Source organism: Solanum verrucosum, unplaced genomic scaffold, assembly GCF_900185275.1.
Source record: "Solanum verrucosum unplaced genomic scaffold, falcon-dt-bn FXZP01000289.1, whole genome shotgun sequence".
Lineage (NCBI taxonomy): Eukaryota > Viridiplantae > Streptophyta > Magnoliopsida > Solanales > Solanaceae > Solanum > Solanum verrucosum.
The window spans coordinates 983,719-1,007,217 of NW_026020016.1; the positions used below are offsets into that span (position 1 = coordinate 983,719).

The 23,499-nt window shown below is 32.3% G+C and overlaps 1 protein-coding gene across 1 annotated transcript; it reads right to left on the reverse strand.

Annotated features, from left to right (window-relative positions):
- Positions 1-16,953: 16,953 nt before the first annotated feature.
- On the reverse strand, positions 16,954-21,584 carry LOC125820923 (autophagy-related protein 18f-like). The gene is made up of 7 exons (XM_049500350.1): positions 21,355-21,584; positions 19,700-20,164; positions 19,198-19,626; positions 18,588-18,821; positions 17,678-18,499; positions 17,412-17,575; positions 16,954-17,290 (listed from the first exon to the last, which is right to left on the reverse strand). The coding sequence occupies exons 1-7, from the start codon at positions 21,541-21,543 to the stop codon at positions 16,960-16,962; spliced, it is 2,634 nt and encodes an 877-aa protein (XP_049356307.1). The 5' UTR covers positions 21,544-21,584; the 3' UTR covers positions 16,954-16,959.
- Positions 21,585-23,499: the final 1,915 nt, after the last annotated feature.

The window sequence follows — 23,499 nt, forward strand, 5'->3', positions numbered from 1 at the left end:
AAAAATTCCAATTTCAATTTTTTATATTTTAAACCCACCCACCCCACCCCACCCCCCAAAAAAAATTAAGTTTGTTTTTTAAAAAAAAATTCCAATTTCCAATTTTTATTTTTTAATCCCAATCCACCCCTACCCTCGAACCTCCCCCCCTCCCATCAACCCTCTATTACACCCCCGCCCCCCCCCCCCCCCCCCCCCCCCCCCACTCCAAAAAAAAAATTAAGTTTGTTCTTAAAAAATATTTTTTATTTTTATTTTTTATTTTTTTTTACCCCACCTCACCCTACCCCCCCCCCCCGTCCCCCCGCAAAAAAAAATTAAGTTTGTTTTTAAAAAAAAAAATCAATTTCAAAAATTATTTTCTACTCTCTAGTAAAAATAAAGATATTTTCCGGAAAATATTTTCTACTAACCCACCAAACATGGGAAAATAAGTCAGAAATCCACTTGTTTCCAGGAAAAAATATTTTCCTCCACACCAAACACCCAACACAGGGGCAGAGCTAATGTATCAAAAGGGGGTTCGGATGAACCCGCTGGCTTTTTCGTAGACCCTATATTTGTATAAAAATATAAAATAAAATTTATAGATAAATTTCATGCGAACCCACAAGCACAATAAAATGATTGGCCCAGTGGTGTTGCGCACCTAGCGAAGTCATTCGGCCCATTGGACGTGGGTTCGAAACTCAGTGTAGCCACTGTTTATTTTTTGGGATAATTTCATATGTGATTTTATATAAAAACAAAAAATTAAAAGAAAAAACAAAAAAATAAGGAATAACTAAAAACATACGTGGTTTATATACAAATAAAATAAAAAAGTATTTGTGTTGTACTCTAAAACAATATATGACTATTGATATCTACTCAGACATTCAAAAAAGTTTAACTCGATTTTTTTGTCAAAAGTTCTATTGTTGATCTGATTGCTACCATCCGAAATCTAAGTTAGGGTTCTAACTTCTATTGCTGATCTAATTGCTACCATCCAAAATCTGGCCTCTGGTATGTACTCTTGTCTCTCCCTTTTCATTTTTTTATTATTTGTTTTCTTTTACACGATATGATTATCTTGTTTTTAATCTCTGATTCTAGGGTTATCCCACATATTGATAATTTATTATATTAAAATAATTGTTGTTTGCTTTTCAAAATTTTAACTTTTGTTTTTTGGTTGTTATGATAGTGTATGATCAAGTGTAGTGTTGTTGGTATATAAATATGATTATTATCCCATTTATGCTTGTAATTAGATTATTGTTTTAGTATAGTATTTGATTTATTTATTTATTGTTATGTTCATTTTGAAAGTTGCAGTGTTGTTTGTATTATTTTTAACAGTTCAGTTTTATTTTATGTTTTTGTAGTATGTTGTTAAAATAGTTATCATGCTCTAAAAAATATATGTTTAAACAATGGCCAGTATAATGATAGTTCAAAACTATTATAAATGTTAATGTGTATATTTTGTGTTGATTTCTAAATATGTTTAATCTTCTTGTTGATTACATATCCGTAATTAGCTATATTGTTGTCTTATTGTAATAGCTGAATGACTCAAAATTTTATTTTTATTGAGAACATTAAGGTTGTTGTTGAGGATCAAAGAAAAGGAAAAGTTGATGTCCAAAATAAACATTTGCAAGATTGTGGAGATAAAGATAGTGTCCAGACACCATCTTCGTTTCGTAATCATATTTTTTATAACAGTTGTAAGTTCTTTTTTGTTAGCTTAAATATGTTTTTGAAATAAATAGAAAAACTCTTACATTGGATGACTTTGTTATGCCCAATATGCGTGAATCACAATTGGTTGCTCTTGTAACTGGATAAACATATGTGTCATCATTGGTAGAAGTTGAATCTGAAAATATTTGTGTCACACCTTTGGAAGTTGCTGAAGCTAGAAAAACAAAGTTCAATCAGTTTGGTGTTTTTGAGGGTGAAAACACACATATCTCTCCAGTTCAACATGTTTGTACGAAGATTCTAGGAAAGTATGCCCAATCATCATACACAAACTTAAGTGAATCAGATGGCACATCGGTGAACACAGTGAAGTACTGTTTATGGAGGCATCCTTTTGTAAATTACAAGGGGTTTGATATGTGAGTGAAGTTAGCCTTCATTTTAAAAAAATGGGTTGATAGCAAATTATCCAAGAAACGTGGAAAGTATGTATTGTTGTGTAATTGTATTTTACCATTTGTTCATTCACTTTATATGCTATAATTACTCATTTTGTTTTATAGGAAAAACCAGTTGCTTCACTGCTGCTTCAAATCCAATCGATCCTCCTTTTGAGTTTGGTGTTGGTAGGGTGAATTTGATGGATTGGTTTCACCCTTTAGCTTATCCAGGACAACCTTGGAGAGATTTGGTAATTTCTTACTGTGTAACTCTATATTAAAGTAAGATTTGGTATTTGCTTTTAGTTGTGATTTTTAGTGATTGATAAGTAAAATTGGTTTCATTGTAGTCATTGGAATCTGTGATTTAGTTCTCTGGGAACAGTTGTTTTTGGTATGTATGTTAGGAAAATAAACTAATGACACAAACATAGACTCCTAATTATAGTTTAATAGTTACAATGACACAAACATAGAATTTTAAATATAGTCTAATAGGTAATAATCAGATAATGGTGATTTTTCCAATCAAGTTGTGATATTATTTTATTGTTTGGTGCTAACTAATAAAACTTGTTATGCATCATGTTGATGTAATAATGTATTATCTTCGCAAGTTTTGCAAGTATGGTCCTGATAATAGTGCAAGAGTTACTACTACTGGCCCTTTTTTCATCAGTTGGGTTGTTCAAATCCATGATGCGTGGGAGGCCAAAGATAAAGATGAAAGTCTGATTAGTATACATCATGAGGTTGCACAATATATAAGAGGTGATAGGATTCTTGCTAATACTCCATGGGTGGATATTGATCATGTATGCATTCCAGTGAATAGTAGTGTTGCATTCCATTGTTTTCTGGTTGTTTTTTCCATAAGAAAAAGGTGTTTATAAATTTATGATTCTTTAAATGGTTATGGGGTTAAACATACCAATGCAGTAACAAGTTTGGTTCAAAAAAATCTAGAATGATACCTTTGTTCCTAGTTGTTACTGATTATTATGCTTTAAGGAATGACATTGACTGAAATACAGATGTGCATTATGCTGGAAGGCCAGTTTTAACAAGGGTAAATCAATTTTATAGTAATTGAGTGTTAATTAATGTAGCGTCCAAACTAATATACTAACATTTAATACTTTTCAATTTATTGTTTTAGGTTGGTGTTTACTGCAAACATTGTTTTACTATATACAACCATTATTATGATCCTTGATTTTTACCATAAATTTGTGCCTATTTACCAAAATTTCACCAAGAATTTGGCTTATTTACCATATCAAATCAACAGCAGAATATCATCCAATAAGTTCATTTTTTATCAATATTTCTAGTTATGTGACAACACGTAATCCAGAAGAGTTCATGATATCTATTATATACAAACATTTATAACAACTATGAATTCAAAAATATGAATAAGATAACAAAAAGTAATCAACTTTGAAATAAGGTAATGAAATTTAAAAACAGCACATCTAATAAAAGTAATTAGTTCAACTGTGTAACTGCAAAGTAAAAATAACAACAAAAATACCACAAAGCTAATTATCATGAGATTTTTTTGGGCAAGTCTTCTTGTTATACCCAACTATATGTCACGCTCTGACCCTACACCCTGAGTGGGACTGGCACTCGGAGACAATTGTTGGCCCCAAGCGAACCCTTGGTCTGGCATACTTAACTCAGCGGAAGACTTAACTCAAATAAACAGTCTCAAATAAAAATTTAAAGAATAATAAACTGGCCAAAATGGCACTTAAGTCATTAAACAACATCTGAAGGATAAAGAAAGACATTTGCACTAATAACTATCTGATTGTCTATAAAGCCTCTAAAATACTGAGATGGATGTTGGGACAAACCCCACAACATCCTAATAAATGAAAGACTGAAAGAGAATAAAAGAGTCCTCCAGAATGCAAGGAGGCTCACCATTGACTCTGAGCTGCTCAACTGGATCAACAATGCGCCGAAATGCCGATCCTAGTTACCTGTGTCTGCATCATAAGACGATGCAGGCTAACTGCCATCAGTACATTGAATGTACGAGTATGCGAGTTGGAATGCTAAAACACCATAGGCTAGAAAAAATCTGAGAGAAACTGAAGAACTTACCTGGCACAACTCAACTCAACATGACTGAACTCATTTCAATATAAAACAGTTTAAAAACAAGTGCACTATAAAGAAAAGTTATTTTAAAAAAACGTTATATTAACTCTTTGTGTATGCAAAGATACAAATAACTCTGAGATGTATGTAAAATTACAAATAAACTGATGTATATAAAACTACAAATAAACTGATGTATATAAAAATACAATACTTCTGTGGGAGTTTCTCTAACCGACAACCATCACATAAGAGCTATAGTGATGATACAGCAATCTACCTCACGCTGTCAGCGCATCCTATACCCGGCCAAAGGTATAGAACCTGAAATGCCTAATGGATCCACTAGTCTATTTCGAAAAGGATTCATCTAAAAAGTATGACCATTTTCTACCCATGGTGGCTACATGGTTCTATGGTGACGTGAGTTATCTGAACTCATGCTCGTCCCCAATTCGATGCTCAATACTACTCCCAAAATATACTGGCTCTTATGTTTTAAAAACATACTTCTTTTGTTATTTGAGATTAGTGCTCAAAAACTTAGCTCAAAGGCTATCTTGGAAATCTCAGCTTCCCTTCTTGCTTCATTTAGAAAGCTATTACTCTTTTCTGAAAACTAGCCCGAAGGCCCTTTGGAAATCTCAGTTTCCGTTCTTATTTAAATGTGAAAAACATTTTTAAATCTCTTTGGGGAAATAATTAGTTCCCATATGCTTCTTTCAAGAAAAGAACTTCAACTTTACTCTTTACTGAACTCAAAACTTAAGTCTTAAAACAAATTTAAAACATTTGTGAAAGACCTTTTGAAAACTTTAAGAACATATCTTAACTTGACTCTTGACTTTTCTTGACTTTGATCTTAACTGCTCTTGACTTGACTCTTAACTGATCCCTGAATTGAATTATGAATTCAAGGATTATGATTTGTGTTTGGAAAGACCTCATGATGTTTAGGAATGATTTTGAATAGTTAAACTTGAGAAAAGTTACGAAATCACAGTCTTGGAACAAGTCCGCGACGCGGAGATGTTTCAAATAAATACTCGCGAAATTTAATTTTGAGACCGAAGAGTCCGCGATGCGGAGTCAATTTTTGTTCACTGGGGAACAAGTACGCGACGCGGACTTGTTTGACGAAGTCTGCTCGACTTTTTCCTTCTTCGTTTTCCAGCCCCAATTCGCCTAAACTCGAATATTTTACTCAAATTCATTTTAGATCCCGATACCCAGCGTATGTACTCAAGAACCTAACTTAAGGTAACTCTAAAACACCACGTAAAGACATCATAAACTCCACAATTCAACCCAATTCAAGAACAACATTCAAATTCCAAAATTCATGTCAAGAACATCAACATACTCTTTTAGGACGAATTGCGCTGAACTAAACATGTTTGGCTCATGGGTAAATGAACCCAACACTATGAGAGACTCACATACCTTGTAGGATCAATTCATTGGTGAATCCTCCATCAAAATCAATCGTTCTTGGCGAATCTTGCTTTTCTTCTTCTCCTTTCTCTTGCGTTCTTTCTCCAAAAACCTTTGCTCTAATTTTTAAAAGCGTAACCTGAATTAAATCAGTCTTGACCCCAATTATTTTACTAACAATGAATTTAATTAATTGGGTAAGGAAAAGACCAAACTACCCTTTAAAAATCCGGATTGGGCATTTCTTTATTCGAACTGCCCAACTTCCTAAAGGCATATCTAACTCATATTATGTCGAAATCGCTCAAACTTGGTGGCGTTGGAAATATCTCTCCAAGGTAATTCCAACCATATCAAGATCTGATCCTAACTCATCCTGAGCTAGGAGTTATGGCCGTTTGAAAATGGTCAAAACTCACTTTCTTAACTTGGACAAAAATTTCCAGATTTCCTTATTCTTTCCAAAAATCAATATTTTCATATTTAAACTCTTTATAGTTGTTTCTAGGTGCGAGATGTTACACTATACCACATTCACTATAGGTTACTTTCCTCTTCTTCCCCTTTCCTTCGGTGAATCCCTTTTTGCAATCATTTTTTGGAGGTTTGCCTGGTTGCTTTCTTGTAATTGGTGGTAATATTACCTCTTCCAAGACATGTGATGGAACATCCCAAGTGCTTTCGCAAGGCAAGGGTTAAATTTTTATTGCATATGTATCTTGATAATTCTTATTACTATAATAAGTTGAACAGTAATCATCACGATGTTTATTCCTATATCTAATCGCTGCAAGTGCATGACTACAAGGGATCTCATCATGTTGAAATCTGCCACAACTACACATTCGTGTATTCAGACATACCGTAAGCCTCTTTGCACCATCTGTAATGGTATGAAGGTGTATTGTTGATGCGCGTACCTTTATTTAAGAACATGCATTATCAATAATAAAACCAAAACATACTATGCACAGTAGAGAATTGTTAGTACTTACAAGCATACGATGAGACAAATTTCTATTGTCCTCCAACATTTCATTGTATTTACTTGTCAAGGTTGTTGTAGTATTTCTACCTTCTTCGTTTTGTTTCTCATTCCAAGCTTTAATTGTTTTTCTAACAAATTCCAACAATGGTACCACTGGTAACCTTTTTCCAACAAGAATAGTGTTATTTAGTGACTCTGCAATGTTATTTGTTAGTGTCCAAGTCCTTTTTACTGGTGAATGTGCGCGTGACCATGTCTCATAATTTGCCTTGTGTAGATAAGCACGGTCTTTTGGATTAATTTGATCCATTATTTTCATCAATTCATCAAACTCTTGAACATTGTATACTTTTGCTAAACTGAAGAATAATGTTCTCACCTTTTATGTATCTTTGTATGTTTTCTTTAGTAAATTGGTCCACCGATGGTACATGCATGCGTAATGTCTGAATTCGGGATAAACAACTGCAGTAGCATTCCAAATGCTCTTATTTCTATCAGAAACAAAGCACATATCTTCCCTTTCACCGAATACATTTTTAAAATTCTCAAAGAACCATAACCATGAATCATCATTTTCTGAATCACCTATTCCGTATGCAAGCAGCAAGATGTGACCTATACAACAAATATCTTCAAAATAAATACAACATATATTGTTTATATATAAAACAAATCAATCTAGTTGCAGTAATGGTACAAACAATACCTCCTGGATCTAATGTGCTAGCTATCAACATTGTGTCTTCGTACGTTGATTTTAAATGTGTACCATCCACGACTACGATTGGTCGACAATACTCCCAGCCTTTTATACTTGCATCAAGTGTTGTAAATGAATATAAAAAAGGATTTTCATCTGTTTTTTTATAATTCACAATTGTTCCTGGATATGTCTTCTCCAATATATATATATAGATTGTTGGAATTTTTCCATACAATTCGGCAGGGTCACCTCGTAATGTCTCGAAAGCTTTTTTTTACCTCTCCATACTTGCATGTATGTCAATGAAATACCATGTATCCTTAGCGTATCTGCTCGTATGTTTGTTGGTGTGTAAACGGTTTTCAGATCGACATACTTTTCAACTAACATTGCACCAAGCACACCACTTGTTGATTGTCGTTTTGATTGAATCTGTTCCTTCAATGGAAAAGAATGTGTATCATAGAATTTTCTCACTTTGAATAACTTTGAATTATTCAAACATGAGGATTTAAAAACCCATGAACAGTTTTCTGTAGCACACTTTAGATAGTAACTGCAAAAACTCATGCATTAATATACATGGTAAGTTGTTAAAATATATTGGTAATTTTTAAAATCAACATATATAATAACTCACCAGGTAGGACTTGATCTTTTTGCAATGAAACAAAACTCTCTTAAAAATGCATATCGCTTCATAACTTTCGATATAGTTTACTTGTTTATATAAACTTGATCTTCGGCCACCAAATTGTGTTGAGGATTTGAAATTATTTTAGTACCTTCATATTCTTCAATATAACCTTCCAAAATTGGATCCATGCTAGTCAAACATAGTGTGTTGGATCCCAAAATATGTTAACGTGTTGTTTGGACATTAGTTTGGTACTCAATGGATTCCATAGCTCTGTCCACACATGTCACACATAAAGGATATTTTGAAATGAAATCTGAATTGCATCTCTTTTGATCTAAATAAACTTGCACTCCCATATCGTTATGTATCTTCTTTGATGGAGATGGACCACGCACAAAATACTTGAGTTTCAAATGATAAATTGTTGTGTCCACTCCCAATTATGAAGATATAGTTGTAATCAAGCCTTCGTATTTGGTGGTTGGATCATACATAACTCCTTCAATATTGTAATCCACATAATTGCCTGTTTGAAATAACAAATTCTTCATTAATTTTAAAAGGAACTTTCAGAATTACTTACTACAGTCATCAACTTATTTAGCTTTGTTTTTACATTGATTTTCGTTGGTAAATAAGCCAGTTATTGAAATACCAAAGTATTTTACCAAAATTTTAACCATTTAATGAACTTAAAAAAAACAATCAAAGAAATACCAAAGTATTTTACCAAAATTTTAACCATTTAATAAACTTAAAAAAAAACAGTCAAAGTTTACATACCCTTAAACCAATTTTTAAAATTTATGATTTTATCAGGTTACCATCAATAAATGTAGGAACTATTTTTCATATTATTATATTTACACCAATTCACATACTTAAAATACACTAAAATATGTACCATATTTTTATTTATGAGGTTCTAATTATATACCATAAATCGTCAAAATTGTAGTTTTTTACACCACCAATTACACCAAATAATTTATTTTTGCAATCATTTCAATATATGTATGTTCATATGTAAGATAATATAAATTTGACCAAACAATACACCAAAACATACATCAGACTATATGTTTGGTGTCAGTTATTAGCGACAATTATACCAAAACAAATACAGAAATACATATCACAAACCTATTGATATAAAATATTTGCTATCATACGGCACACATCATACCAATTAAACCTAAACTTTAACAAAAAACAAAGTTGACACATCAGTGTACAACAAAATCATATGAAGTTGTTGTAATTACACCAAAATTTCGGCGATCCAGAACATCAACCAAATTGTATGAATTAATTTACACCAAAATTGACAAACTAAACAAAACGAATAACTACCAAAAAGTACAAAATAGATATTTGTGAAAAATTAAATTCAACCACATAATAAAACACCATGAGAATTATTTTTTATATAATTACCTGATGAGTCCCATCGCCCGTTGTGTTGAATTAGAATTGAGAAATTATTGGTATGCATTTTTTTGATAGTCGTTCTTCTCAGAGAAAGGGAGTTTTGTTTTGGTAGGAAACCTCTATTTATGGGAGATAATATATAACATATTTGAATAAATTAGGGAAGGTAAAATTATTGGAGAAATTTGTGGGAATCGGGATAAGCGTGGCTGATTTGAATTTTTTTTTAAAATTTAAATTCTACTTTTGAAAAAAAAAAGTATTGCTATATAATTGAAATAAAAAAGTATTGCTATGTTGGTGTAAATACAGTTGTTAAGTTGTATACTTAAAAAAACGGCCCTTAATTATGATATAAGGCCATTAAACATTACTTGATCAGATCTTTATCCTAGATAATGACCTTTTTAAAAAACATCTCTGAAGTGATGGCTATACTAATTTCCATTTTGTATTGGCTTGCCATAATTTAACACCTTTAATTAATAAGCAACTTCTTGTTTTCCAGAAAATTTGATGAAACTAGTGCAAGTGAGTGTCTAATAAATACTTTTAAAAAGAAGTGTCTAATAAATTCTATGACAGATTAGATAGGTGAGCTATTTGTAAAAAGCATAATTAAACATAATTTATCGTATTAGTTTATTTTAATCGGTTATACTAGATTACTTAAAATCTTTGTAGGTGTCAATAACTAAACATAAAAATTACAGAAAAGATTTCCTTTAAATGTATGTTACACCTTATAGTTTATGACTTGAAAACGAAACACAATTATAGGACTACACTATACAAAAAAATGATTTAAAAAAAAAACAGAAATAATAAAGTAACATTAAATTAAAATAGTGAGTCAAAAAGTTTAATCTATTAAAATTAAAAAGTAGCATTAGGAACAAGTTTGGTTATCAATGGAATGCATAGGAAGATCAATGAGTAAACAAATTCAAGGATTATATACTTTTGACTAGAAAAATTATATGGAAACAAAATAAAATGTAATCATACAAGAAATTTGACTTCCTAAATTAAATTTAAGTTTTTGGTAGTTTATTAAGTAGTTAGATCGAATTTTAAATTTCTGAAATCTAATGTTAAACAATTATAGTAAATTATTTACAAGCTTTATATATTTCATAATTTTGAATTCTTTTTATTTCTAGTATGTCCTCTTCAAAGCAACTATAAAACCATGCTCTTTGTCCCTTGTTTTTCACCCACAATTGCATTAGTTCTCTGCTTATTCTTTAAATATATTTTCTCTATTTTTAGATCTCATTTCAACTTCTATTTTTAATATTTCATAAATGGTCCACATTACCTATGACCTACAAATTGTCCCAAAATTTATCCCAATTCTATGTTAGATTTCTTTGAGCGGGTTTATTAAATAAATATTAAATTTATGAGTTAACAAGTTATTGAATTAACCACAATGCAAGCAATACATTAAATTGTTATGTTTTATCATAGCTAGAGGTAGAGCGTTTCTAATAGGTAACTATTTTTTCTATAGTTTATTGATCATTATATTAGCTAAATTTATGATTTTATTTGTTGAATTTATAAAATATGATTTTTATGTATACAATTTGCATAACATGATCAAAAGAGGAGCAATTAGGAGACCGGAGATTTCTCTATCAACTGTATGGAATGAGTGTATTTGATATTGAAGAATAATACTTCGTTAAAATATACAATTGACAATGTATCATTTATGGTGATCAATACTTTTGTGTCATAATACTTCTGAATTTTGTATGTGCCAAAATAGATAAACGTAATATTTTTTTTTTTTTTTTTTACTTTTACTCCATAAATAATGATGTATCTCCATTTATGTGAATATTCATCGCAAATTATTATCGGACCTAAAAATTGTGGTAGATTAGTGATTGATGCACAAATAATGTCTATACTTATGATGGTATTTGTAATATACGTAGAATGTACTCACGAAAAAAGCACAATGAATATTTAAATTTTATATAATCATCGAGTAATGTCTTATTGAGACAAGTCTTTTCTACGTAAAAGAATCCTACTTGAGGAGACACAAACGTTTTTTCTAAAACTCACCCTCGATGAAAACTTTTTCGTCGGTAAGAAGTCTATAACTTAATTTATTTTGAAAGTATGACCAAGTAGTGATTCTTAGTGAATACAGTTAGATGTCTTAATTTTTCAATATAAAAAAAGAAAATTGCCATACCTCAATTCAGATTTGACTACGCAATTCATTACTAGATAGTAATTTTTTTGGGTTAGATTTTCAGGGTTTTATTGATAAAATTTAAACACAAATACATAACACATTTGGGCCTAACACCCAAATCTATTAAGACATACCAAAAAAATCTAACAAACAAAACCCACTTCAGATCCAGCCCAAAAACTAATCCCTATGAATACTTCCTTAAGTCAAAGGTTTTCTAAATTAACCTTTTTTCATTCATCGCCTTCATCCCTAACCATCTCAAAGATGTTCCCTCTTTAGGATAACAAGAAGTTCTGCCTCGACATATTATGGATCAATGTTCAATTCTTCTTCTTGCATCCTTGTTTATCAACTAAATAAAAGTAAGTATTCTCTATTTTCCTTACTTCCTTGTTCATGCGCCTGTTTCAGCTAACCAAAGTGCTGTTGCAGTTTTGTGTTCTTTGATTTATTGGATTATTCTTGTGCGTTACTTCTAGATCTGATCTCAAGGAAGGATGCTTAATCATTAGGTTGGTGATTTCTACTTCTTTTTTTTCATTTTTGCCCTCATCTTTGATTTCTTTGTTTCTGCTACCTTACACGTGGTGCTTGAATGGAGTGCATGGGTAGCTTCTTTCCACCTCCTCATATTAGTGATTAAAGCTTCTTCTAGGTTAGAGCATCTTCATCTGACTTAGATCCTCCTATTTCGTCGAGTCCTTTTTGCTAGCTGAAAATAGCCTAGTGTAAATAATGTTTCACATTTCTTATTTTCCCTGTGTCTTTTGTAAATGATGTATATCTGAAAATAGCTTCTCCTCCTCCAATTATCTCCTTATCGGTGATACTTTTAGATATAGACTTTTTAATTTGTCGCTATTTATAGTTAGTGGCGGGACCAACATTTTTTGTCAAGGGTGTTATTTTTATGACAGGATGTGGATTAAATTATTTAACCAAGATTTAAAAAATAGTAATTATATTTTAATCATAAAAGGAGAAAGTCAAACACTAAATGATGTCCTTGCCTTGTTGTGATTAATAAAAAGGAACTTTTTATTTTTTAACAATAAAAGAGAGTTTTTCATTTCTTTTTCAACAACAAAAGAGGACATTTGTTAAAGTGAAAAAAAAAAACTAAATATAGTTGTAGGAGCCTAGGGTTGTAGGAGCCTAGGGTCATACCCAGACCTCCAAGGAAAATTTGCATAGCTTTAGCCACTGAGCTGTCTCTCTCTTTTGTGTCAAGGGTGTTCAACAATTAGTATATATTTAACAATATCTATATTTAATCTATATATTTTTTTTAAAAATTCGACGAAAGGTGTTCATCTGACCATCCTTGGATTTGCGTAGTTCTGCCCCTGTTTATAATTCTTCCTCCTTTCGCATCCATGCTTTGAAAATATATGTGAATATGCAATTTACTTTTTTTTAGAGTCATGTTTGCCAAGTAGTCTGTAAGTTGATTCTCTTCCCTCATTATATGATGAAATCTATATTGTTTACCCTTGTAACCAGTCCCTAATTTTTTCAACGGCTTCGCTTATTATCCACGGAATTACTAAATAGTACTCCTATTTATTGAAATGACAAAAGTAAAAAATTGCATATGAAAGATGGTTGATAAATATAATAAATATAACTTCCATACCAAGAATAAATTTGCATATGATGTAATATTTTTTTTCTAATTTTGATGCTTTCATTGTATATTTCAATGATGTTGCTCTTCAACGTGAACGTGATTTAAATGATATTCTCAATCGCATGGTAACTAGAAGCTATGTATGTGAGATTTTGGGTGAAGAGCTCCTTGAACCTCTTTACAAAGTTAAATATTAGTCATAATTTTGGCTAATAAACTATAAAATTATTTTATTTTTAAAAAGCTAAGGACTATTATTTTATTCTCTTTGAATAATTATATTTGAAAGAAAATTTGTAAGCTAATTCTCATTATTTTTTTGCATAGTGGTGTTTTAAGGAAAATTTCTCATTATTTCCTTTGTTAAGGTATAATACTTTATTTTAGCTGCTAAGGACCTAGAAGTAACAATACATGTTAGGATATAACTAAATTATCCTCAACTTTAAGAGTGTCATCCTTAAGAAATAAGAAGTGACCAGTGATCAATGTGCCTCTAACATATAATTTTTTAATCACAGAATTAAGTTCTCAAGAAAGTATGCAGATGCAATATAATGAAGACTTATATATACATAGAAGTGTAAAAGAAGCATATTTTTGTTAGTAACTATAATCTATATTTTGTTCTACTTACAAAGAAGAATTGAGATGGAGGAGGAAAGATTGGAGCGACTTCTTTTGTACGGCTTCAAAATATGAATAGAGATTTTGGCTTTAAAAATTAGTAAGAATGTTTTTCTGATACTATTACTTTATACTTTTCTGTATTGGTTGCAAATGTTTCCTATAATATTATTTTGTTTCATACCTTAAACATGCATGTCTTATGTATCACTATGATTTAGAAAACATAATAGTCCTTATCCGTTATTATAACATGAATGGACTTATAATTAATTGGTTCAAGTATTGAAAAGAAGATCAAGTATTATTGAACTATGAGTTCCAAGAATTTTGATTTTCTTTATTATTTAAATAAGAGTCAACATTAACTCTTTCTAAATTTAGCTTCACAAAGTTATGTTGCTTCCTATTTAAAAAGTGAAGATCAGAATCCTTGTTAACCCATAGTTCAATAGCACCCAATATTCTCTAAAATGCTTAAACCACCACTAGTTCATCCATATTATAATGAATAAGAACAATTTTCTTCTCTAGTTTAAAAGAACACATAAGATTGACATGTTTAAGACATGAAAAATTTTGTTATTGAAAACATTTGCAATTGACTCAGAAAAGTGTAAGTCGTAGTAGCAGAAAAATCAGTTTTGCTAATATTTATCCATAGGCGGAACTCATAAACATGCCCCTAAACTTGATGGATTTTTTCCCTTCGAGTACCTTCATTATGCTATTATCCTATTGAATCTTGAACCACCCATAATTTGTTCCTTTTAAATATTGTTGGTTGATGTGGCACAAAATGTAATCTCACGTCGTTTGAGCGCGTGAAGACGTTTTGAAGGCGCTGATGTGGATCCCTGAACCACCTACCAACGATCTTCTTCCCCTTTTAACCCTAACTTCTCCCTTTTTTCTCTTATTTATCCTCTTTTCTTTCTCTTCATCATTAAGTTGGAGCTGCTCATCAGAATATATTTCTTCTTCATTGATTTCTTCATAATCACCAAGTTCCAATGTTGAAGTTATCTTGTCCATCGATTTCTTTTTCTTCAACTGCAAATGTGCTATGTCAATGTGGGGTTGTTGTGGAAATGAAGATCTCATGGACGCAATCCGGACGTAGATTCCTTTGTTGCAAAATTTCAAAGGTAATTCATTTTTACTGTCCAATATAGTAAAGAATCCCCTTATTTGTAATTCATTTTTTTCTTTAATTTTGTAGGCACGAGGTGGATGTGGATATTTCCGATGGTGTGATGATAAAATGTCGGCTCAATCTAAGAGGGTGATATGGGGTTTGTTGAAAAGAGTCAAAACGTATGAACCAGTGGCGGAGCCAGAAATTTCATCAAGGGTGTTCAATTTTTTTTTTAATAAGTGAGTTGAATGTTATTTATTTAACCTAGTGATTCTACCATAAACGATCTAAACATTTGTCAGTATCAAATATAAACAATCGAGTTTTTCTTCTTCTTTTTGATGCATTGACTTTATATGATAAAAATATATGATTATTGTTTTTAAAGTGAAATATTGATAGAAATGCATCTAGCTTTACGAAATATAAATCACACCAGTAGAAATTTTTTTCTTAAAAAAAAGAAGAAGATAAAATGCATGTATTGATTTTAGCTTTGGGTTTAAAGTTGTTAACATATATAAACACAATTTTTTTAATGTAAAATGTTGCCTTTTTTGTTTTCACCATTCGAAAGTACATTATATCCTAGATAAAAATTAGAAATACATGATTTTTAATATTCAAAATTAAGATAATTTAGTCATATATGTTACTCTATATTATTAAAATTTTAATTTTAATATTAATAATTAAGAAACTTGAGGAACATGATAATGGTGTGTGAGGTTGTGTTCTATATCAAAATAAAATTAAACGGTTGTGTGCTCCGTGTGATTCAAACCTGCACACAAAGGGTGGAAATGAACAAGCTTTACCACTGTGCCACGGAAGAGTTTATGTTAAGGTTGTTCAACATTAATTATTTATCTCTTAAATACAGAATTTGACCTCTCTATATCGTTTAATTTTCCGGCGAAAGGTGGTCAACTGACCACCCTTCGATGGCTGTAGCTCCGCCCCTGATATGAACTGGAGAGGAATCGATCAAGAAAAGTATGAATGATATGCATTGTCATAGGGGTGATATTGGCTACTTGGATTTATGTAACAAAATGATCTTAGTGCTTTGGTTCATTTGTCTTCTTCTAGATTCCTTCATAATAGTATGTATGGTAGATTGTAGTCTTCTCTATGAGGGCAATTTTGATCGGCTTTTCTATTTTAATTGCCTTCAACTGTGTTCTTATTGTACTAATTTTGATTTAAGGAATGAAGACAAACTGTGTGTTAGTCTCATTTGTTTTCTAATGTGTTGAAATGACTTCTGAAGTAAACACAATTATTCTCGAACATTTTCACACAAAATGGGGTAAAGCATAATTATGAGCACAAACATAACTGATCAACCATACCATTAATTTGCTCTAGAGAGCTCCAATCAAACATATCAATCCATGACAACTAATTAAAAGTAGTACTATATCGCCATTAAGAATAAAAACACACATCTCTATTGCTATTTGGTTGTTTGAATATGTTATGTACCTTTGTTTGGACAAGCGATACTACTCATTAAATTCATTTCGTTTTCATTTCTTCATAGTTCATACAACAAATTCATTAAATCAAATACTAGCAGTACTCATTAAATTCATTTTTTTTTAATTTTGTCATACAAATTTATTAAACCAAACACTAGTAGCACTTATTAAATTTATTTTTCTATTTCTTCATTAAGCACATTTGTTTCACCATGGGATTAAAGACGAATATACTATTATTTTTTAAATATCCGAGCAACATAAATTTTGAGTAAAAATGGTACATACAAAGAAAAGAACCTATGAAGGGAAGTAGCATACATTACTGAATTCAGAACAAAACAGATCACAAGTAACAAAAGCAAAAAATGAAGTTGCAATTCATTTCATTGCCTTCAAATTCAAATAAACAACTAACCTGCTTCATCTTCTAAATGAGTGACAGTTTTTGTAACACCTAGGTTAGTATTTACAAACTTGAATTGTGTAGTCTCCATGGTGCTTCTTATATCATTTACATAATCTAGGCTAGTGTTGTCACTACTATTTACAAAGGCACTAGTCGTTTGGCATGTCGCTCCAACACTATCCCTCTCGGTTTCTCTGCCATGGTGAAGTTCACTGCTGGATTCATCCATGGAAAGGGAAGAGCACTCACAACCACTATTTAACTTGAGCTTATTGCTTTCAGTGACCTCTGGACTTGGACGTAACTGTTGGCTGTTGTCGCCATGAATACGAACACTTGATCCATTTAGTAAACAAAAATAAGAAATCTCACTTCAGATAAAGCAAATTGCTATCCACCTCTAAAACAGAAAATCAGTTTCAAAATCTTTTCAAACCAAGGAAAAGAGTTGATTACCGTGCTTTTCCGCTCTTGGAAACTTGAAGGTGGTGACAATAAACTGGAAATAAATGTTTCGACCTTGCCTCAACAATATGAGTTGGTATTACTTCAATCTCAGCCTCTCCACCACCTTCGTCGTCTAAGTGAATCCTATCCATAACAAATGATCGAAAAAATACCTGCATATTAAAAAAGACGATGAAGATTTCAGTAATTACACAAAAAGGATGGAAGTGAGACTGCTGAATTAAGATCACGTTACCGTACAAAGGTTAGACTACCTCAGGTTTTGCCCACACTTGATTATGAGGTTTATGCATTTGGAGTTCTGCTTCGGATATGTATATATGACGTCCTATCTCAGATCTTATCTTTTCTTTAGTAAATGTGTTCCTAGACTCGGAAGAGAGACTGTTTCCCTTGGTTATTCCTTCAGGAAATACTTTACTGCTATCAGAACATCCAAATTCACCATATATATCAGCATTATCATCTCGTTCTTTGTAATTTTGTTTCTGGAAAATATTCCACTTCTGGATTGCCTCTACCACTAATTTTGTTTCAAGATATGCCTCGTAAGTTGAACCCATAGCAGGAAAGGTTGCAACAGAATCTAGCTCAGAACACATATGCAATGCATACTGCGTCATACAGCCCGGAGATGAAAAAACAAGCAGGCGATGATTTGCTTTTAGAAGGCCTGAATCTGCATATTGACTAGTACTATTGCAGTGGTGAAAAGCTGAAGCAATGGACCCAGAAAAAGAAATTGTCCTTCCAGTTGCAGCAGCTGCAGCACCGGTTACAGTATTTCTCCACCCATTACCTCCACTCCTTATTCGACCAACAGCAGAAAGAGTCACCGGAGGACCAGATTCACAGATGTTATGTAGATTAAGCACCGGAATTTTTGAATTCAAGGTGCAATGAACTGCAGGTTTTTCCAAGACACTAGAGCCATTACTCCTACCAGTAAGAAATGCATCTGAAGATTGAAAATTAACCGTCCCTGAAGGAGGAATTGTAAATAGATGGCTAGTCCCTCTGGAAGAAGTTATCATAATCCACTGGCAATCACCACTAAAACTTATATCCTGTATAACCTAAGATATCCAAAAGGAAAATTTAGTTTACAGTCCTTAAAACACAATAAATTTAAACAGGAAAAGAAAGCAGGCAAACTACACCTACCGCATTAGTCAGTCCACGCTGCAGCCTGTAAAGATGGAGATAAGATGAACCAGGATTAGGCGATTTATTTTCAGATAGTATAGGCATTATCTGGAATACATTGATATTATGACCCTGAACTGAAGCTGTCACCAATCGAGTACTGCTAGGATCAAAGCATAGAGCTGAAATAGGACTCTTATGTGCCCTAAACTGAGCAACAAGAGCTTTGCTGACAATGTCCCTGACTATGACCTAAGATGCACAAAATTCATGACGTTAACATAGAGGTCGAATGTTGATCCACAACAGTGTATTCATAAAGCACCAAATGCCAATCACTTTCAAAGATCCAAATTAAATGAAGAGAGACACACACAACACAATAACCACAATATAAGAGTTGATTATGATATGAAGGAACTTATTGCAAAATCAACAGAACACAAAAAAAATAATCAGTCAAGAACTAACGTTTTACATGTATCAACTCAAACGAGGAAGAGAGCAAAATATTCTGTCCACAACAAGGAGCAGATATAGAAAGAAGTAACTGAAATGGCACATGAAGACATAAGTTTAAACCACTATTCACAGTGAGATAATGGATGTTGATCAGAGTAATTTGTACCATTCCGACATTGTCTGCACCTGGGAGATGACCATTAGCAGTTCCTGATATCTTCCCACAAGCAGTCCCAGATTGAGAACAATTGCTATCTGGTGACAGATCAGAATAGTACCTAGCGAGCTTCTTATACCCGATGTCCCCTAGAGTCACAATACCAGCTGCAAGTTGCTTGCTGGATTCCTTTGCATAATGAGCGATTAAGCTGCCATTTGGAGCCAGACTGGGGAAACTAGCTGAAGGAGTAAGGTGCTGTGGATTGATGTGACCAGAACTTGAAATTGAAACTGGACTTCCACTATAGGCCATCCACCTGGGACCCAATGCAAGAGGTCCCACACCAGTACTACAGAACCCTGAAAAACCCGTGATGACAGGATTGGTAACAACAGTATATTCCTTATATAGAGTTGCAGCATCAAAGCAGTGTATCTGCAATAAGAAAAACTTAACCGATGTCTAGCAAGAAGAGATCAACCAAAAGTTTATAATATGATACACATACCTGAGTTGCTTGTAAAATGGCAATCACACGGGAGCTACATCTAACCAAATGAACAACTGATCTGAACTTCAACTGATGCACATTAGAGTGACATGTCAAGGAATAAAACCAAACAATAGCGGGATCAAAACTGGTACTTTCTTGGTCATGATGCTGTTGGATGGTTACATCATGAAGTTTCCCTATGCCCTTCCGAATGTTACTACCTCCAGAAAAACACCCATCAGTACAAAGTATTAAAACTGGGCGACTATCAGAAAACTTGTCCTCGTGCTTCTTTGATGCTATTGGTTTTGGTAATATATGCATGAAAGGAACAGGACCATCTGACCTGGAAACTAAGTTGCGTATATTATCAGAATCTTCAACATCCCAAATCTGGAAACCATACTGACAACCCAAGAGCAAAATTTGACGAGAAGTGCCTCCCTCACATTCCAGCTTGTCAAATCCAGCCCACAGAACCTGATGTGGTAGAAGAAGAATATGAGACGGCATAATTGTCATCGGGAAGTGCAGTAAGAGAATCAAAGAATATTCACATAGCAATGCGGCAGAATCAAAGAATATTCACATAGCAATGCGGCAACCACCACCTCTTAGCACTGCAGGCAAGTGATTGAACTGATATCATATAATATATTTGATCCATCAAACAAACAAATTTTTTGTTTACCACCTTTCTATATTAAGCCTTTTTTAAGAAAAGGCATAAAATTTATTAATGATGGGGGAAACCTCCATATACAAGACGTATACTGAGAAACCTTCAGTATTAAGCTTCTCAATGATGATTACATAAATGAAGAATCATAACTGAATTAAATCCTTGACTAGTGATGAAATCCTAAATGAACCAACCTAAGCTTAAGTGGGTTCCTTCACTGTCGTTGAACCAAGTTACTGCTTTGTTATTGGGTCCAAACAGATATTTCTTATATATTTAATAGATTTCACAACATAAATATAGGTTTAGCACAAAATTTACTGGTTCCCCTCAACTCAACCCGGTACCCTAGATCCATCCATGCTACAACACTGACTAGCGCATATGGTATAATTCTTGAAACTATATACAAACTCGGGAAAGTTCTAACAGGGAGTTTACTTTTGTCCCAAAAATATTCATTAAAATGATGGAACAAATATTGTCACACACAAAAAATTCTGAACTTCTCCAGAGTAACCTTAAAACACAATAAAAAAAACCAATGAAGCATTCAAGATATAAAGAATTTGCTGCATAAACTAGCACCATTCAGCATTAAAATTCCATCCAACTAATATTATCCAGCTATAACTTGTTGACAAGATTTTTTTTAATTACCTTGGTGTCCATCCAACTACTATTATCCAGCTATAACTTGTTGACAAGATTTTTCTTTTATTACCTTGGTGTCCAGACCAACTTTCGCAGCCCTCGACTAATCCATGAGATACCTCCCACCTCCCACCAGCAACAGGTATCAGTAACTCATCTCAGCTGGAATTTGAACCTAAGACCTCGCGGCTCTCAACCACTTCATTAACCTCTAGGCCACACTAGAAACTTATTGACAAGATTAGCAAGTAAAGTTCCAACCTTTTGCTAAAATACAATCTATTCACCATAACATCTAACTAATTCAAAGTAATTTGAAGCACGAAAATTGCACCTGATCATGATCATTGTCCCTGTCCATAATAGCCGAAGCAGCTGACCTAACAGTTGAAGCAACAGTCGAAGCACCAGAGGATACAATCCTAGAAAGAACTCGAAACGACGTCGGAATGAAGCCATTACTACTCCTACCTGACTTTGATCCTTCCTTTGGTTTTTCACCATCATTGTTCTTCGTCCCCATGCCCCAAAAACAAATCAAAAATACCCCTTTGCTTCTTCAATCCTCCTTCGTCTGCATCCAACATCTAAAACATCCATATACTTGCAAATCACAGAAAAAAACAAGAATCCCACTTCAATTCCAATTTGGGTTTTTCAGATATTCACAGTTTAGCAATTTCTAAGAATCACAACAACCTTTTCAAGAAAATCCTTCAATTGCATGTACTATCTGATAAACCTACAACTAATTTATCAAATAATCGAGACCCAGAAAAAAATTAATTACGTATAAAAATAGTATCTTTTTTACAAATATGAATTTGAATCGGCAGGGTTGAAATCTTGGAGACCCAAAGAAAGAGGAGATAAACATAAAAAAAAAAAAAAATTAAAAAAAAAACATTATTTAAAATTTTCAAAGTTAAGTTTGAGCTGTAGTTGGAATAGTGTTGTCATAGTTTTTGTAGCGAGTATTTTTTTTAAATAATAATAATATAATTTGAATAGGAAATATAATTCAAATTGGTAATTTTATGACAAAATTAAATGAAAAGGTTAAAAAAAGAGAGTGATATTATAGGCTGTTTGGAATTGAACACGCTAGGGTTTGAAAATACTCATGTGAAATTTAGAGATAGATTGAAAGAGTGTCACTAATAGCCTAGCTTACCCAATGTCATCAACTTTTTGAATTAATATCAATAACCTAGTTATAATACTAGAATATATGTTAGCACATCCCAATGATTTTTAATACTTGAAAACTCATTATTGATACATTGTAAAACAATCATTGAAATTTGATATTGAATTGACAAATTGTGTTGCTCAATTTTAAACCTCCAATTTACTTTTCTTGTAATATTTTTGAACATGCAAAAAGCTAGTAAATTAACAACACTCTAATGTGAAACTAGAACCTCATAGCTTGTGGAATCGATCCCAACTTTTTAGGTGGTTTATTATATTGCTAACGATCGTCAATATCTTTTTTGAGAGGTGTAATTGAGCTTTTATCGATTGTGAGAGTGATTGCTATGTAATATTGATCGAATTGCTTCTACGAGTAAAGGATTCCTCTTGAGGGTCATATTCAAAGATTAGATGCTTGTTCGTATTAGTAATTCAAATTTTTAGTTGTTTTACAACCATTATTGTCTATTAGTTCCTACTTGTGTCTATCTTTCTATCATTTTTTAATCTTTATTATTGTTATTAGTTTTTGAATTTTGATTTTGCAGTTTGGTATGTATCATTTGTCTATCAAAGTTTGGACATACAGAAGAAATCATGGTATTTTTTCTTTATTAATTTTTTAATCAGAGACCTATGATCACTATTACACTTCATTGATCACATATAGGATTTTTAAACAAAAAGATACATATAACGAGTTTGACTAAGACTTAAATAGATTATCCTTCATATTTCATTAAAACGATAACAATAGCATAAAAAGATGAACAACGAAAAAACAAATTCAAACCAGGTAATACTACTAAAAGATAAGAAGACCAAATAATAATAGAAAAATAAAAAAAGTATTACATGTTCAATGAACATCCTAAGATTTTCCATCATTCTCTTCTCCATCATCATTGTCATTGGGGTTAATTTCATTTTTCAACATTTTCATTCAGTTGTTTTTTTTCTTTCATCAAGTTTGCTCCTCTTAACTGCAAATAGCTTTAACAAACCTTTAGTTTCTGTGATGTCAAGTAATTCATCAACTCGTTTTTCTGCCTTAACAAGTTGGTTGAAGAGTTTCTCCATTTCCTTCTGCTCAACCATTTTCTCTATTTTATAAATATATTTTTCCTGAGCATCCACTATTTTCTTAAGGTGGTGGTCATGTCTTTCCAACTTCTCTAGGTTTCCTTTATTGATGCTAGCTAAATAGTTCTTTACGCTATCTTTAGCCTGGATTAGAGATGGCCAAACAAAAGCGTTGTTTTCTCTTGGAGTTAAAACAATT

Excerpts from the sequence above, each read along its gene's own strand:
- LOC125820923 (XM_049500350.1), bottom strand. The coding sequence starts at position 21,543 with ATGGGGACGAAGAACAATGATGGTGAAAAACCAAAGGAAGGATCAAAG. Across the intron at positions 19,627-19,699 it reads CCATTTTACAAGCAACTCAG|ATACACTGCTTTGATGCTGC; the intron begins GTATGTGTATCA and ends TTCTTATTGCAG. Across the intron at positions 17,291-17,411 it reads TCCAAGAGCGGAAAAGCACG|TGTTCGTATTCATGGCGACA; the intron begins GTAATCAACTCT and ends AAATGGATCAAG.